Here is a 15,536-nt window from a genome sequence, read left to right on the forward strand (position 1 = left end):
TGAACTTGCGGTTCAAACTGACCTCCGTCTAGTGATTTATACAAGAGGAGGTTGGCTTACAATGAAAATTGCCTGGTCTAACTCCGGTTTCCGAAGAGCAGCTGTTGGGTTTGAACTGCTAACCTTCGGGTTAGTAATCCAGTAGTTATCCTACAGTGCCACACCAGGAATAAGGAGCTCTGGTAGTGTAGTGGGCTGCTAATCTCAAGGTCCGCAGTTGGAAACTACCAGCGTTTCCGCGGGAGGAAAATTAGGCTTTCTGCTCCCGTAAGAATTTACAGCCTCCGAAACCCTATGCAGGGTCGCTATGATTCCGACTCCACCGCACACCACCACCAAAGAGAATGTATTTAGGCTTGCTTCTCAGGTACCACACTAGCTACGGGAGATTCCAGGATTTTGCCCTCCTCCCTCCCTCCCAGCGACGCTCACTCCTCCCTTCTCTGCTTCTAAGTGCCCTCTCTTTCTTCCGCCCCCTTCCGCTTCGCTAACTTGTCTCTTTGGCCGCGAGATTCCGAGTCCTCTCGCGAGATCTTTACTGGAGCTGTACTGGCGGTTGTACTAGCCTCCCAGGTGGCGGTGGAGGTTGGTTCAGGGGTCCTCGCGGTACATTTGGGTTCGGCCTGGAGGCGCTGAGTAGTTTACCGGGGCTGGGACTGGGCTGTTGGTGCGCAGGTCCTGGAGAAGCGGGTGTGTGTGACTGGGCTTTCAGGCCTTGTGCCGCGTGTGCGCCTCCATCCTGGAGCCCTCGTGGACTCGCGACCGCTGAGTGCTGGTCTGGGTGGGTGACCCGCGGGGCGCCGTGACGTCGTCCAGGACCTCTTGCTGCTTGGACTGGGGTGCGGCCTCCAGTGCGGAGAGGGTTCACGTGTTTGGGGAGTGGGCCCCGGGCGGCCCGGGTCAGCGCTGACCCAACACTGGTTACGCCTGGGTGGACGCTTAGCTTGGTGGTTTGAGGGTCTCGAAAATTCCTGCAGAAATAACTAGGATTTGATTCTAAAAGTTACTACTTCCACATTTACCAAATTGGGCTTATGTTTCTTCTTTCCTTTATGAGGTCTTTCTGCTGTTTCAGAGAGGCAGAAAGAAGACTTGCATCGGAGGTGACCAGCTGAATAGTTTAATTCCCACGATTCTTCTTGTGCGTTTTTATTAAGGCATACGGGACAATGGAGTATATTACACAACCTACCGACCATAACCCTGGGCAAATGTGAGTCACATCTCTTCTTCCTTGTCCCCATTAATTTTGAAAATATTGTTAAGTTCTGTCCAGTCAGTTGTGACTCAGGGTTTCTGAGGAGCAGCAGGTGGGTTTGAATTGCCAACCCTTTTTGTTAGCAGTCTGTGCTTATCCTTCAGTGTCACACCAGGACTCCAGAAATACATGCTTTTGTTGTTGTTGTTAAGTGCCGTGCTGTCGAGTCGATTCCAACCCATAGCGACCCTGTGTAGGGTTTCTCAAGGAGCAGCTGGTGAGCTTGAACCCCTGACCTTGCAATTCAAACAACTTTGCAGTCTGAGGCATTAGCCCACAGCGCCACACCAGGATGGGCTAAAATGGTATACATTCGTTTAGATGATCACTGTTTAATGTGATAGCCATTAACCACATTTGGCTGTTTATGTTTAAATTAATTTAAATGGAATAAAGTATTTCCTCAGTTGCCCTAGCCACATTTCATGTGTTCACTAGCCACATTCGATACTGTATATTGCAGATTATAGGATTTTTTTTTTTTTTTTTTTGGATAAAACACTGTTCTACACCAAGAAGCTCAGATGGCAATATAGGATACGTGGATAAGCACTGGACTGCTAACTGCAAACTTTGCAGTTAAAATCCACTGCCTACCTGTACAGGAGCTTTGGTAGCGTAGTGGTTATGAGTCGGGCTGCTAACCTGAAGGTCAGCTAGTTGGAAACTACCAGTGGTTCCTTGGGAGAAAGATGAGGCTTTCTGCTCCCATAAAGATTTACAGCCTCGGAAACCCTGTACAGGGTGGCTATGAGTTGGAACCGACTCCACAGCACACAGCCAGCCACCACCTACTCTGTAGGAGAAAGATGAGGCTTCTCATCCTGTAAAGATTTATAGCCTTGGAAACCCTATGCAGGGTTGCTGTGAGTTAAGGACACAGTGGCAGGCTGCTGGGTTCTATCCACATCATTGGCTCTGACTTTTTCTATACCCAACACTCCTGGGGTGGTGCTGTAGCATCAGCACTGGACTGTAAATCACAAGGTCAGCAGTTCAAACCCACCAACTGCTCCTTGGAAACCCTATATAGGGTCGTTATGAGTCAGTGCAGACTACCCTACCGATTTGGCAGCATTTAACAACAACAATACACCTTGGATTATGACACTCCCTGAATTATAGTCCATCAGTAGACATATATATACTTCCCTTCCTGTTCAGATATTTCTGTCCTGGGTAAATGTTGGTAGTTTGACAATCTGTGCTATATAGTGAGGCAGATTTGATGAGGAAGGAGAGATTACTTTTGGACTGTATTATTCTAATGATTACAACTAGAAATGGTTGACTTCGGTTTCTTTTGGTTTAGTTTAGTGGTTTACCCCTTTTCCAGATGTTGTTGTTAAGTTGATTTGGTTCCAACCCATAGCGACTTTATATAGGGTGTCCGAGGAGCCACTGGTGAGCTTGAACCGCCGACCTTCTGGTACAAACAACATTGTAGTCTGGCGCATTAACAAACAGCGCCACACCAGGACTTCTTTTTGCAGATAAGTTGGTTTAGTTAAAAAGAGATACCTTATATATTCTTGACATAGAATTTGCTTTTTGCTTTTTGCCATAGATGTTTTACAGAGTGATTATACATCTATGGCAAAACCCAAAACCATAGTCAATTTAGGAGTCCTGGTGTGGTGCTTTGAAATAAATGCAAGAGCTGTTTTCAGTTGCTCTTCGGAATTTACCAGGTGCCCCTCAGAAACCCTATACACGGTCTCTGTGAGTCAGAACTGATTTGAAGGTACTTTAACAACAACAACAATTTCTTTCTTAGTTTTCTAGTTTAAAAAGTGAATACTAGTGCTCTTCTAACTTTCCCTATATTTGCTATAATGTTTTCCACTGTGAGATTTAGTGTCAGTCTCTTTTATTGGTTGAAATAAATGTGAATATGTCTGCATAGAAAATGTCTGAAAGGGTATGTATACAAATGGTTGATGTTAAGTGCCATTGAGTTGGTTTGGACTCATGTCATCCCTGTTTGGGGTTTCTGAGGAGCTCTTGGTAGGTTTGAACCAACAACTTTGTGGTTAGTAGTCCAGTGCTCATCTTACAGTGTCACACCAGGACTCCAAATGCAAATGATTAATACTTATTTAATATGGAAAGTAGACTTGAGCGTGGCTGGTAGAATGGGTTGAATATTTTTATTAGGAGTCCCTGGTTGGTGCAAATGCCTAATGCCTTCCACTGCTAAAAGAAAGGTGGTAGATTGTAGTCTACCCAGAGGCACCAGGTGATTTATTTCCAAAAAATAAGCCTTTGGAAAACTGTATGGAGCACGGTTCTAGTCTGACACACTTGGAGTGGCCATGAGTTGATGGTAAAACATTTAAAATTTTTTCCGTGGGGGTCATTTTTTACTATATATGCTTATCTGAAGGAGCTCTGGTAGCGTAGTGGCTACGAATCGGGCTCTGAGCTGCAAGGTCAGCAGTTCGAAACTACCAGCTGTTCTGTGGGAGAACGATGAGGCTTTCTGCTCCCGTAAAGATTTATAGCCTCGGAAACCCTGTACAGGGTCGCTATGAGTCGGAACCAAGTCCGCAGCACATAACCACCACCATGCTTATCTGACATTTAAATTAATGTAAGTTTTATATTCGTCTCCATAATATATCCATTTGTTTTATAGAAAAGGTTTGCTTAGACCTGGGGTGGCTATTAATATGTAAATTTAATTAAAATCAAAGAAAAAATTAAGTTCATCAGTTGGACTAGCCACATTTCAAATGCTTAGTAGCCACAGGAGTGTAATGGCTACTTTACTGGATAGTACATTTCTGTCATGGTGTAGAACATTTCCATCATTGCATGAGCTTGTTTTCTGTAGTGCTGACTCTATCTAGACCTTTATGGCATTGGTCATATTTTGAGGAGTTTAAGAATTGCTGTCATCCTTTATTCTTTGACGTAAGACTCCAAATTTGCCCTGTACCTACTATATCTTTAAAACTGGTGTTTACAAATCTGTTTTTAAAGAAAGGCAGAAGTTGTATGGCTTAATATGAAAACTTATTTTTTACTTTTTTTGGTAGTATTTTTATTTATTAGTACATTTATGAAATCTAACTTTGAAATTGTATGCTTCATTTATTCAAGTTTGTGCTGTGAGTGTGGTGTCCTGATTAGTCCAAATCCTGCCAATATATGTGTGTCCTGCTTGCGAAGTAAAGTAGACATCAGCCAAGGCATTCCGAAGCAGGTTTCTATTTCTTTCTGTAAACAATGCCAAAGGTAAGTGTGATACCATTTTATCTTATTTAGCATTGAGATTAAGGAGCCCTGGTAGCACAGTGTACTTGGCTGCTAAACAAAAGGTCAGTAGTTCAAACCCACCAATTGAACCCCTGGGAAAAAGATGTGGCAGTCTTAGTCCTAAAGACTGACAGCCTCAGAAACCCTATGTACTTTCTCCGCTAGGGCTGCTATGAATCAGACTTGGCTCCACAGTAGTAGGTTTCATTCTTGGTACAGTTGAGATTTATGGACAGGAGAGATACCAGGGTATGCCAAGACTGTACACATAGAATAAAACACATGTAAATTAGGTTGAATTTTTATTACGTTGGTTGTCACCAGTGATTCTAGAATTTACAGTTTTCTAGTGTACTTTTCGAGTTTGCCTTGTAACTTGTCATAAAAATGATAAAAGATGTTTGTTCTTTTCTTATGATGAGTTTGATGTATATAGTTAATGGGTTGATGCTTATAAGGATGAGCAAATTAAGGACATATTTCTGTTGTTACTATTACTTTTGTGGTTTTTTTCTCTAGTGACTGTAATCTATGTATAATAAAAGTACTCTATGTTTTTGGCAACTTAGTAATATGTTTGAAAAAATATCTAATAATGTTCACTTATTAAAATGATGATAGTTGGTAAAGTTCAGAAAGTTGTATTTGGGATGTTTCTGAAGACAGGAAACTTCTGAAAGTTCATGCCATCTCTTTTTGTTTTTTATTTTTTTCGCTTCATTCCCTCTATAATTTTAGTTGTTGGCATAAACAGTTTGTATTTACATATAGTAACACAAAACTGCTCAATGAATGTAGCGTACCTGTGATCTCCTAAATGGGTTAGTATTCTGGTGCTTCTTAACTATTTTTAGAGGTGTAGGGGGAGGAAGTTCATGGATGTCAACCAACTCAAAGATACCTAAGTGCCATTGGGTCAGTTCCGACTCACAGAGAACCCTGTATTAGGGTATCTGAGGAATTAAATCTTAGAGGGAGAAGAAAACCTCATCTTTCTCCTTTGGAGTAGCTGGTAGGCACAAACTGTAGACCTTGTGGTTCACAGTCCAGTTTGTGTCTATTGTATGTAGGGTGAACAAATACTGGGAAAAGAATCAGGAGATTTAAATTTGTCTTTATTTCTCAGAAACTAGCTTTTTGAAGTCTGGGCCATGTGATCCCTCTGGACCTTTGTTTTCTCATCAGATTAAAGGGGTTTTAGTTAGATGGTATCTAGTTGGTGTGGTGCTATAGGTTAATGTGCCAGACTGCTAAGCTGCTTGAATTGCAAGGTCAACAGTTCAGGCTTACCAGCTATTCCTCGGAAACCCTGTACAGGGTCGCTATGGGTCGGAACTGACTCAATGGCACTTAACAACAACAACAAAGTACCTTCTAGTGCCAGAAGTGTTCTTAAAAGCCAAGGGACCTGTGAAAGATTTTTATTAAACATTTAATACTGAAAATCAGAACTTTTCACTACTTTGATATATTCACAGGTGTATCAAAGTCACTCACATAACACATTGGAAGCATTATGTTTTTAACAAAGATTTATTGAACATCTTACTATGTGTTGGGCACTTCTTGTTGTTAAGTGCCATCAAGTTGGTTTCAGCCAACAGCGACCCTGTATAGAGGATTTCTGAGGAGCTGCTGGTGAGCTTGAACCACTGTTGAGGTTCAAACCGACTTTGCAGTACAGTGCATTAACCTACAGCACCACACTTAGTCAAGTTTTATCTATGATTTTAAAACTTAAAGTTTATAATTTGAAATTTGAAGAGATATTTTGGATGTCATTTTTATTGCCATTTTCAGAGATGATTCTCTTTTTCAGAGCACCGTTTCAAGAAAATTGAGCGTTTTATCATCTTCACTGGAATTCTTACGCTTGCAATCATAAGACCTCTTTAATAATGTATTATTTCAGACTTGCTTTCTCAAATAGAATTATCTGAGAAATATATAATTAAGTAATTATTAATTATTTGAGAAATCAAGTCCATTTTAACTGACACAACTGATAAGATTGAAAACTTTCTGGAATTATTAAAATCAGTTTGGGTTAAGTGCTTCAGATCAATCTTGAGCATTTTATGTTTGGTAAATAGTGTTATGTGGGCATACTCAGATGACAATTCTTTTTTTCTAAGAAGTATTGAGTTTCTATGTATTAATATTCTCTCTCAGGTATTTCCAGCCACCAGGAACTTGGATTCAGTGTGCTTTAGAGTCCAGGGAACTTCTTGCTTTGTGTTTGAAAAAACTCAAAACACCTCTGAGTAAGGTAGGTAAAATAGCTAAAATCTGCAAAGAAAATCCACATATTGGGTAAGTTTTTCAAAAATGACTATTAAATGTTACTTTTGGTAAGCACCTCATTATAAATGCTGTTTTGATTTTTAAATTATATACTTTTTAAATAGAAAATTAAAATACCTTTTAGCTTGATTTTTTTTTTTTCAATATCGAAAATCTCTTGTGCAATAATTTTTGTCTAAACATTTTTATGTAAAAGCATCACTGAACATCATTTAGGAGATTGTAACATTGTGTCTGTGGTATTTGGCTTCTGTTTGTCTATCTAATCGAATCTATCTGACCTACCTAGTTTTCATTTTTAGTTCTGTTTGCCATTCATCCAACAGTTGTTTGAAATTTTGTTTTGTCACATTACTTGTAATCTCCTCAATATAATCCCCTCACTTCCTCCTTGGATTCCCCAGGTCCATTTCATTCTTCTTTTCCCCTTCCTTCCTGCCTTTTGACCTTTGTTTTTGGAGAGTTCATCTGTAGTAACAGAAGGAAAAGTGTTGCTAAATGGGAGCTTCTGGAAATTCTCTTTTGATTCTTTTGTTTTATTGAGAAAACAAGTATGAGCAGTAGCTTTCAGGAAAGCTGTGAGTAGAGAAGGGAAGATATGAAATAGTCCTCTAGGAGAGTGGGAGAGGGATTGCATTGTAACAGTGTTGTATGATTTCTTGGCAAAACTAAGGGTTATTGAAAGTCCAAGTTGTCAGCATGTTGTTGTTAAGTGCCATTGAGTTGATTCTGACTTACAGTGACCCTATATAGGGTTTCTGAGGAGTGGCTGGTGAGCTTGAACTGCCGACCTTGTGATTCAAACCAACCTTGTAGTCTGAACCAACTTGTAGTCCAGCTCATTAACCTGTAGCACCTCACCTGGACTCTGTGAGGTTGATTAGTCCTGGTTGGGAACAGCAAATGTGGTCACCAAGGACTCTCTCTTTGTTGCTACAGATGGAGGTTTGGGGCTGAGTGAAGGGCACTGTTATTCAGTCATCAGGGGATAGCAGACTGACTGTGAGCCCTCTGTACTTGGCTTGTACCAGACTGCTTTAGGGCAGCCAGTCATAGTGAATAAGGCTTTACTCTAGGGCACTGCATCTATACTAGCTAGTCTGGTTCTTAACAGACAAGATTTGATCACATCGTATTCTGCTTGCTGATACTCCCAGGTCTGTTATCTACAGCCCAGATTTCTGCATAGATTTCTAGACTAGTATGCATCATACTATGAACTGAACAACTCCTCTTTATTTGTATCAGACAAAGAGTATTAGATGCCCAGTGTGGATATTTAGGCATCATTGTTATGTCTGTTCTCTTTTCTTCCCCATTTCCAGTTGTCATTATATTCTTTGTAGTAACTCTGCTTCTGCTGTTCCCAGTACTTTTCTACCTTAGTTCAGGTCACCTACAACTCCAGCCTAGATTACTGCAGCAGCCTTCATTCTTGTTCTCCACTTCTTCCCATAGCAGCCAGAGTGATCTTTCCAAATGCAGATTTGATTATATGGCCTCCTTTACCATAGATGAAAGGAGTCATGATGGCGGAGTCGATTATGCATTGGGCTGCTAACTGCAAGGTCAGCAGTTTTAATCCACCAGTTACTTTGAGGGAGAAAGATGAGGCCTTTTGTTCCCCTAAGGATTTACAGCCTCAGAAACTATACAGGGTCATTATAAGTTAGAACCGACTGGATGGCACACAACCACAACCACTACTGCCCATAGATGAACATGCTTCATAAGATCCTACAGGATCTGGTCTTATTTCACATCTTTGGTCTCATTTCTCCCACCTTCTTGCCAGTCTGTACATTTGTCCTAGCTATATTGAGCCATGTTCAGTTCCTCACACTTGCAAACTTTTAGTCTATGAAGATGCTGCTGACTTAGTAAATTCCTATTGTGGACTCAATATTCAGTGCATGAGACTCCTTCTGACAAGTGTCCATTCTTCAAAAAGGAAAGGAGAAAAAAAACACCAAACCACATACTTAATGTACATAACATGAGAATAAGTCAAGTGGAAATTTTTTGTGTGGTATTTTTAGTAGATAATAAGGTCACCTGGGCCATGCTTACTACTAAAAAATCTAATTTCCATCCAAAGAATATTCACTTCTTAGAGGAAAAAAAATTTGTCTTCCTGTGCAAACCTTTTAATTTTTTGATATGGGTTATATTAATTATAGTCATTGATTGTATTCTCAGTTGCTATTACTGCTGCTCTATGTCTGATGGAGATTTAGTAATGATAGTATGTGGTGATGCCAATCACAAATTCTGGTAACATCCTAGGAAATGGGTATACTGTTGAATTATTCTTTCTCCTGAGGTGAAAGTACTTATATTTCTTTTTGTTTGTGTTTTACTGAAGGTACGACTTGTAGATGCAGGCTTTGTTTGGACTGAGCCTCATTCTAAGAGACTAAAAGTTAAACTCACTATTCAGAAAGAGGTAAGCAGGATATTACTCTCAATTAAAGTTTAGGTAGGGAGAGGGAACGCCTAGTGGTTATTTTAGGACTGATGTTGTTGTTGTTATGTGCCGTGGAGTTGGTTCTGACTCATAGCTACCCTGTACAGGGTTTCTGAGCCTGTAGATCTTTACAGGAGCAGAAAGCCTCATCTTTCTCCCACGGAGCATCTGGTAGTTTCCAGCTGCTGACCTTGTGGTTCGCAGCCTGATTTGTAACTACTATGCTACCAGAGCTCCTTATTTTAGAACTAGAATAGATTAAAAGGAAAAGAATGTATTCTTAATTTTAATCTTTGTTTTCTTTTGAGTCATCTGAACAAATGGTGAGGTCACTAGGAAGAACAGCCATTGCTAATGATGAGCGGGTTCTGATAATAGTTTCAGTGTTGTTTTTATTAGGAAAAGGACCGAAATAGTTGACATCAGCTAAGATACTGATTCCCAAATTCACAGTAACTGAATCACATTCATCATGATTCACAGTAACTGAATCACAATATCTGGATGTGAGGCCCAGGAATCTGTCAGATTTAAAAAAAGGTTTCCAGGTGATTTTTGATAGTTAGCTATGCTCGATAAATTTTAAAGAATGTTTTGTTTTTTGAGAGATTCATTTGTCTTATTTTTTCTTCTAAGGGTGAATTATCCATGTATGTTATTGTTGTTAGGTGCCATTGAGTCAGGACCGACTTACAGTGACCCTATGTGCAACAGAACGAAACACTGCCCTGCCCGGTCCATGAGCATGTGTGTGTGTGTGTGTGTGTAGACTTCAGAAAGTTTGTGGAAAATGAAATTGAAAAATAATAGAATATTTCTTTCAATTTTTTGAAACCCTCTTGTGTGTGAGTATAAATTCATCAAAGAATATCCTCACAACCACTTTAATTATTTAAATGTTAGTCTGATAAACTCTAGGAATGAAGCCTGTGTATGTTTCTTGAAATAGTATGATTTATTCAGATGACTTTACTTTTGACTGATTTGCTATTGATGACCGCATCATAGCACTCATGAGAAAAATTTTAAAATTAAATATTGAAGCGTCTTCTATTCAGAGAAGATATTTATTTAATAAGGACAAAAGAATAAAGGGGTGTAACTGTTTTTTTTAACAGGTGATGAATGGTGCTATCCTCCAGCAAGTGTTTGTGGTCGATTATGTGGTCCAGTCTCAGATGTGTGGAGATTGCCATAGAGTAGAAGCTAAGGATTTCTGGAAGGCTGTAATACAAGTGAGGCAGAAGGTAAAGAGAGGAGGGGCTGATTGAATTTTGTGTCTTGTATTTCATTTTTGTCACTTAGAAACAGTAAAACTTTTCCCTTTGTCTTTTCAAATTCTTAAGACACCAGGGGTAATTAGGTCCGTGGAGCATTCACTTTCAGAAATTGATAGTTGCATTTTTTTCTTTTTAAGCTTTAATTGTGAATAGAGTGATAGTTTACATGGCAGAACAGTGATTTTACACCCATCCTATCTTATTTTGTTTCATTGCAATGATTGCAGTTGCCTCTATGCATCATCATTCAATAGTATTTGCTTCTATTCCCTTTTTTTAAATATACACAGAAACACTCAGGAATCATTTAAACAACCCAAGGACACATTTCTACAAGCTTGTCCTTGCCGCCAGCACATAGCCTTTCTCTTTTCATGAGTCAGGAGTTCTCACCTGCTCTTTCTCTCCATGTCATCATCTCTGGTTCGCTACTTTTGTGGCTAGGGTCCCACATTCCACTCATGCTCTTCTCTCTTGATGGTCCTAGTGTCTTCTGTTCCTGGAATGTTGGATTAATTACTCCCTCCTTTATGTTACAAAAGTTCTATCTTTACAGTTGTGAGAGTCGCAATTAGTCATGATAACAACTACTCACTATTGAATTATAAGAATCTTATCCCCATTTTCTTCACTAGACCCATCTAGACAAGATAAAAACTATTCAGTGGGGTATGATACGATCAGTTACATTTTAGATTATCTTTAAAAATTGTTTTTGTTTAGAACATTACTGTGCTGTATCTATAGATGGTATGGCTGGGTTTCTTTTTTTTTTAAATTTTATCTATTAATCTAATAATGCATTATATTTTAGACCTTGCACAAAAAAACATTCTACTACCTGGAACAGTTGATTTTGAAATATGCAATGCATCAGAACACGCTTCGTATCAAAGAGATTCATGGTGAGTTAAAATCAAAAGCACTTGAAATTCTTTCAAAATTTAACATTTCAACTTAACCTAAGTAAGCTTTTACCTTTGCTGATAATATCTGGAATAGTTTTGTCCAAAATAACTTTCTCCAGGGAAGAACAAAATCTTAGTTCTCTATTTACACTGTCTAATATGTTAGCCAAAGGAGCTCTGGTAGTGAAGTGGTTATGAATCGGGCTGCTAACCTCAAGGTCGGCAGTTTGAAACTACCAGCTGTTCCGCGGGAGAAAGATGAGGCTTTCTGCTCCCGTGTAAAGATTTACAGCCTCGGAAACCCTGTACAGGGTCACTATGAGTCAGAACTGACTCCATGGTACTTAACAACAACAATAATATGGTAGCCACTAGCCATGTGTGACTCTTGAGCTCTTGAAATGTGGCTAGTGCAATTTGGAATTCAAATTTTTAATTTTCTATTTTAATGAAAATTGACATTTAAATAGTCACACATGGCTTAGTGGCTACTATGTTCGGTAGCACATATCTAGAATTAAGATTTTGTTTTTGAATTTCCCTTTCTCCCTACTTAATTTACTTTTATTTATTTTTTTAACTTTTTACTGTGAATTGAGTATCTGCCACTTAGTTAGACTGTTAGTCTCTGCCCTCTGGATTTTGTTTGGTGGAATAGCCAGATGAGTGAGCCAAGGGCTACACTAATAGAATATAAAAGTACTACTGAAGAAAATAATTATTTTGAGATCTTTAAATTTTTTTATACATATAATGTTTTTATGTTTTTCATTTGTTTAGAGGCATTTGTGATGGATGCATCAATTCAGGAGCTTAAGTTCAGTGCTAATAAATAGATATGCAATTGATTAGATTTCATGAAGATAGAATCTAAAATTTCTATGTAATTTTATAATGGCTCATTAGGCTTGTTGTGTCTTAGCACTTACTGTTGATGCAGCATAATTTTCATACTTATTAGATGCTGGGTAAATTTTCTTAAATAATAATATAAAATATAAGTATCCTTTAGGAAACTAATCTCTTGCTAAAGAATAGTGTATTGGGATGATGCTTGCTTGTTTGGTATTCTACTTGGTATCCTTGATTTGTTTCCTTAGTGGCTATTATTGGTAATTTTAATATTTAGCTTGTTTATTTGCAAGAATGTCTGTAAGTATCTCTTAACAACTAGGTTTTCTTTTGGCTGTCCCTTTGTGGTTGTTTTAATGGTACTGCATTGTGAATGGAAAGTGTTATTCCTAGTAATTTTTACCTTTTGGAGTTTATTGAATTTTTTTATTCCTTGTTGTTGGTAAGTTCCTTCAAGTTAATTCTTAACAGCAAACCTTTATAGAGTTTCTGAGGCTTTTAAATCTTTGCGGGAGCCTCATATTTTTTCCATGGAGCTTCTGGTAGCTTCAAACTACTAACTTTGAGGTTCACAGTCTAGTGCTTATCTTATGGAACCACCACTTTCCCTTTAAATTCTTAGTATCTGACTATTTTATGAATGCTTTATGAGTATTCACAATAATGTGTACTCATTCTTGGAATCGTGTTATATACATCTTGATTAAATCAATGTTGATTTAATTCATGTTCTCAGTATCCTTACTATTTTGTTAATTTGATCATTTCTGTTTTGAGAGAAATTTGTCCCTGTTCCCCACAGTGATTTTGCATTTGTTCAACATTTGCTAATTTCTTTTATTTTTAATCATTTATGTCTCAGTGCTGTATTATTAGTAAATTATCTCCCTAATGTTGTTGTTGTTGTTGTTGTTAAGTGCCTTCTAGTCTGGACTCATAGTGACTCTGTATATGGTTTCCAAGGAGCAGCTGGTGTGCTTGAACCGCTGACCTTGTGGTTCAAACGGACGTATAGTCCAGCGCAATAACCCACACTTCCACACCAGGACTCCATCTTCTTAAAAGAGTGTTCAGTGTGTTATATAAAACAATCTTCATTGTTTTCTTTGCTATTTTTCTTACCCCTTTGGCCTTGAATTTAATTTTGTCTGAAATTAAAATTTTGAATCATGGTTTGTTAGCATTTTTCAGATTTAATTCTGTGTTTATCCTTTTGCCAAATGATTCTTAAATGATGTCATTAATCTCTTGTGGCCACAATATAGTATATTTTCTAGTTTCTAATTTGAATTTATTATTTGATACAGATTTGATTTTTGATGTAGTCACGTTGGTAGATGAAATCTTCTTTTGCAGTTATTCTTATCTGGGTTTTTTGTTTTGTTTTGTTTTTTTAAGATGGTCTGGATTTCTATTATTCCTCAAAACAACATGCTCAGAAGATGGTAGAATTTCTTCAGGGTACTGTTCCCTGCAGGTATGTTCTTAACCTGAATACGTTTGATTCAGTGAACTGGGATTGATTGTAGGTCGCATTCATTCTTAAGACTTAGGCAAATTCTTTTATGCTAAAATATTTTAAATTGTACTAGGTGTATTTTCATAACCCGTATTTATTAATGGGATTAGTCACTTTAGGGGAAATAGTAACTGAAGAAGTATTTAATAATTTCTTTGAGGAACTAGAACTAAGGCATACTATATTAAGAGTTCTGTAGTGGTAAACCGCAGATTCTAGTATATAATTGCTTAGAGAAAACAAAGAAAAGTGTAGATTTCTTTGAGGAAAGACTTCATCGGAGGATGTAGGACTTTGGTTCCAGAAATGGGGAAATGTGCAAAGAGAGGTTTTATTGAAAGGTGAGGAGATTCGTGTGAACAAAGACTAATGGCTTTAATAGATGTAGTGACTCTGGGATAAGCATAGGACTGTCAACCATAAGGTTGATTTAAGCCCACCAGCTGCCCTGTGGTAGAAATATGAGGTTTTCTGCTCCTATAAAGATTTAAAGTCTTGGGAATCCTATACAGGGTGTAGATGAGTTTGAACTGACTTGATGCTCAATAACAACAACAACGTAAAGGACCCCTGGTGGGTGTAGTAGGTTAAGCGTAGGGCTGCTAGCTGAAAGGCTGGTGGTTCAAACTCACTAGCTGCTCTGCAGGAGAAAAATGAGGCTGTCTGCTCCTGTCAAGGTTTGCAGTCTTGGAAACGCTATGAAGCAGTTCTGCTCTGTCATATAGGGTTGCTTTGCATCAGAATTGACTGCGATAGTCTAAGTCAAGGCCCTGTTTTTGAGGCTTTTGGTAGAGAAGGTTGATTAGGTAGTCAACTCAGTTAAGTTTTGAAATGTAAGTGGATAGAATTGGGTTTCACCATTGCAGGCATGAGCAAGACATTTCTTACCTTGTATAGTGATGATTTGATTTCATGAAAAATATTCTTGAATCTAGGCAAGTAAGATCCTTGTCTTTTAATTACTTTTGACTTTTTTTCCTCTACTAGATGCAAAGCATCCCAGAGGTTGATCTCTCAGGATATCCATAGCAACACATACAATTACAAAAGCACGTTTTCTGTGGAAATTGTTCCAATATGCAAGGTACGTTTTCTCGTTTAATTAAACTATATCTATAAAATAGTGTCCGTAATTAACTGATATTTATATAATTATTTACTCTTGGTTTCCTTCTGGGGTTGGTTAAAATGTTAGAATAACTTCCTGCTTAAATGATTTCTGACATACTCAGCCACATTAAAAAGCTGTGAAAAAATAATCATGCTTAAAACAACAAATTGGCATGCCTTTTCTTATTATATATTAGAATGAAAAGACCTTGTTGCAATTTTTAAAGGTCCGTATTTCTTAAAATGTGTCCTCTTAGTGGACATATGGAGTTCTGCTGTGATGCTGCATGATAATGCAGTGGACCACAAGGTCAGTTTGAATTACAAGGTCGGTGGTTCCAACTCATCAGCCGCTCCTCTGAATCCCTACTGGGGATTGTTATGCGTTGGAACCGACTCAACCACAGTTAACAACAATGGACATATGACAGTTAACATAGAATTTTGAATACAGGAAATGACATTAAAATAAGTATCAGGGAAATACTTTGTGAAATATGTGCAGATTGGAGTTTTGAAAGCTGAAATTAACCAATGTTACAAAAATCAAGCCAGAATCATTTTTATGATTTGAAAG

At 38.2% G+C, this 15,536-nt stretch overlaps 1 protein-coding gene across 1 annotated transcript in view; it reads left to right on the top strand.

The window, feature by feature from the left end:
- The first annotated feature begins 1,158 nt into the window (after positions 1-1,158).
- The window catches only part of NMD3 (NMD3 ribosome export adaptor), a 28,959-nt gene continuing 14,581 nt past the window's right edge, over positions 1,159-15,536 (top strand). Inside the window, exons 1-8 of the mRNA XM_006861793.1 lie at positions 1,159-1,213; positions 4,364-4,498; positions 6,692-6,788; positions 9,189-9,269; positions 10,409-10,537; positions 11,385-11,475; positions 13,729-13,807; positions 14,837-14,933. Coding sequence (XP_006861855.1) covers positions 1,170-1,213; positions 4,364-4,498; positions 6,692-6,788; positions 9,189-9,269; positions 10,409-10,537; positions 11,385-11,475; positions 13,729-13,807; positions 14,837-14,933 — 753 coding nt within the window. The 5' untranslated portion in view covers positions 1,159-1,169. The remainder of the gene's footprint in view (positions 1,214-4,363; positions 4,499-6,691; positions 6,789-9,188; positions 9,270-10,408; positions 10,538-11,384; positions 11,476-13,728; positions 13,808-14,836; positions 14,934-15,536) is intronic.

The sequence above is a fragment of the Chrysochloris asiatica genome, unplaced genomic scaffold (assembly GCF_000296735.1).
Source record: "Chrysochloris asiatica unplaced genomic scaffold, ChrAsi1.0 scaffold00043, whole genome shotgun sequence".
In the NCBI taxonomy this organism is placed as follows: Eukaryota; Metazoa; Chordata; class Mammalia; order Afrosoricida; family Chrysochloridae; genus Chrysochloris; species Chrysochloris asiatica.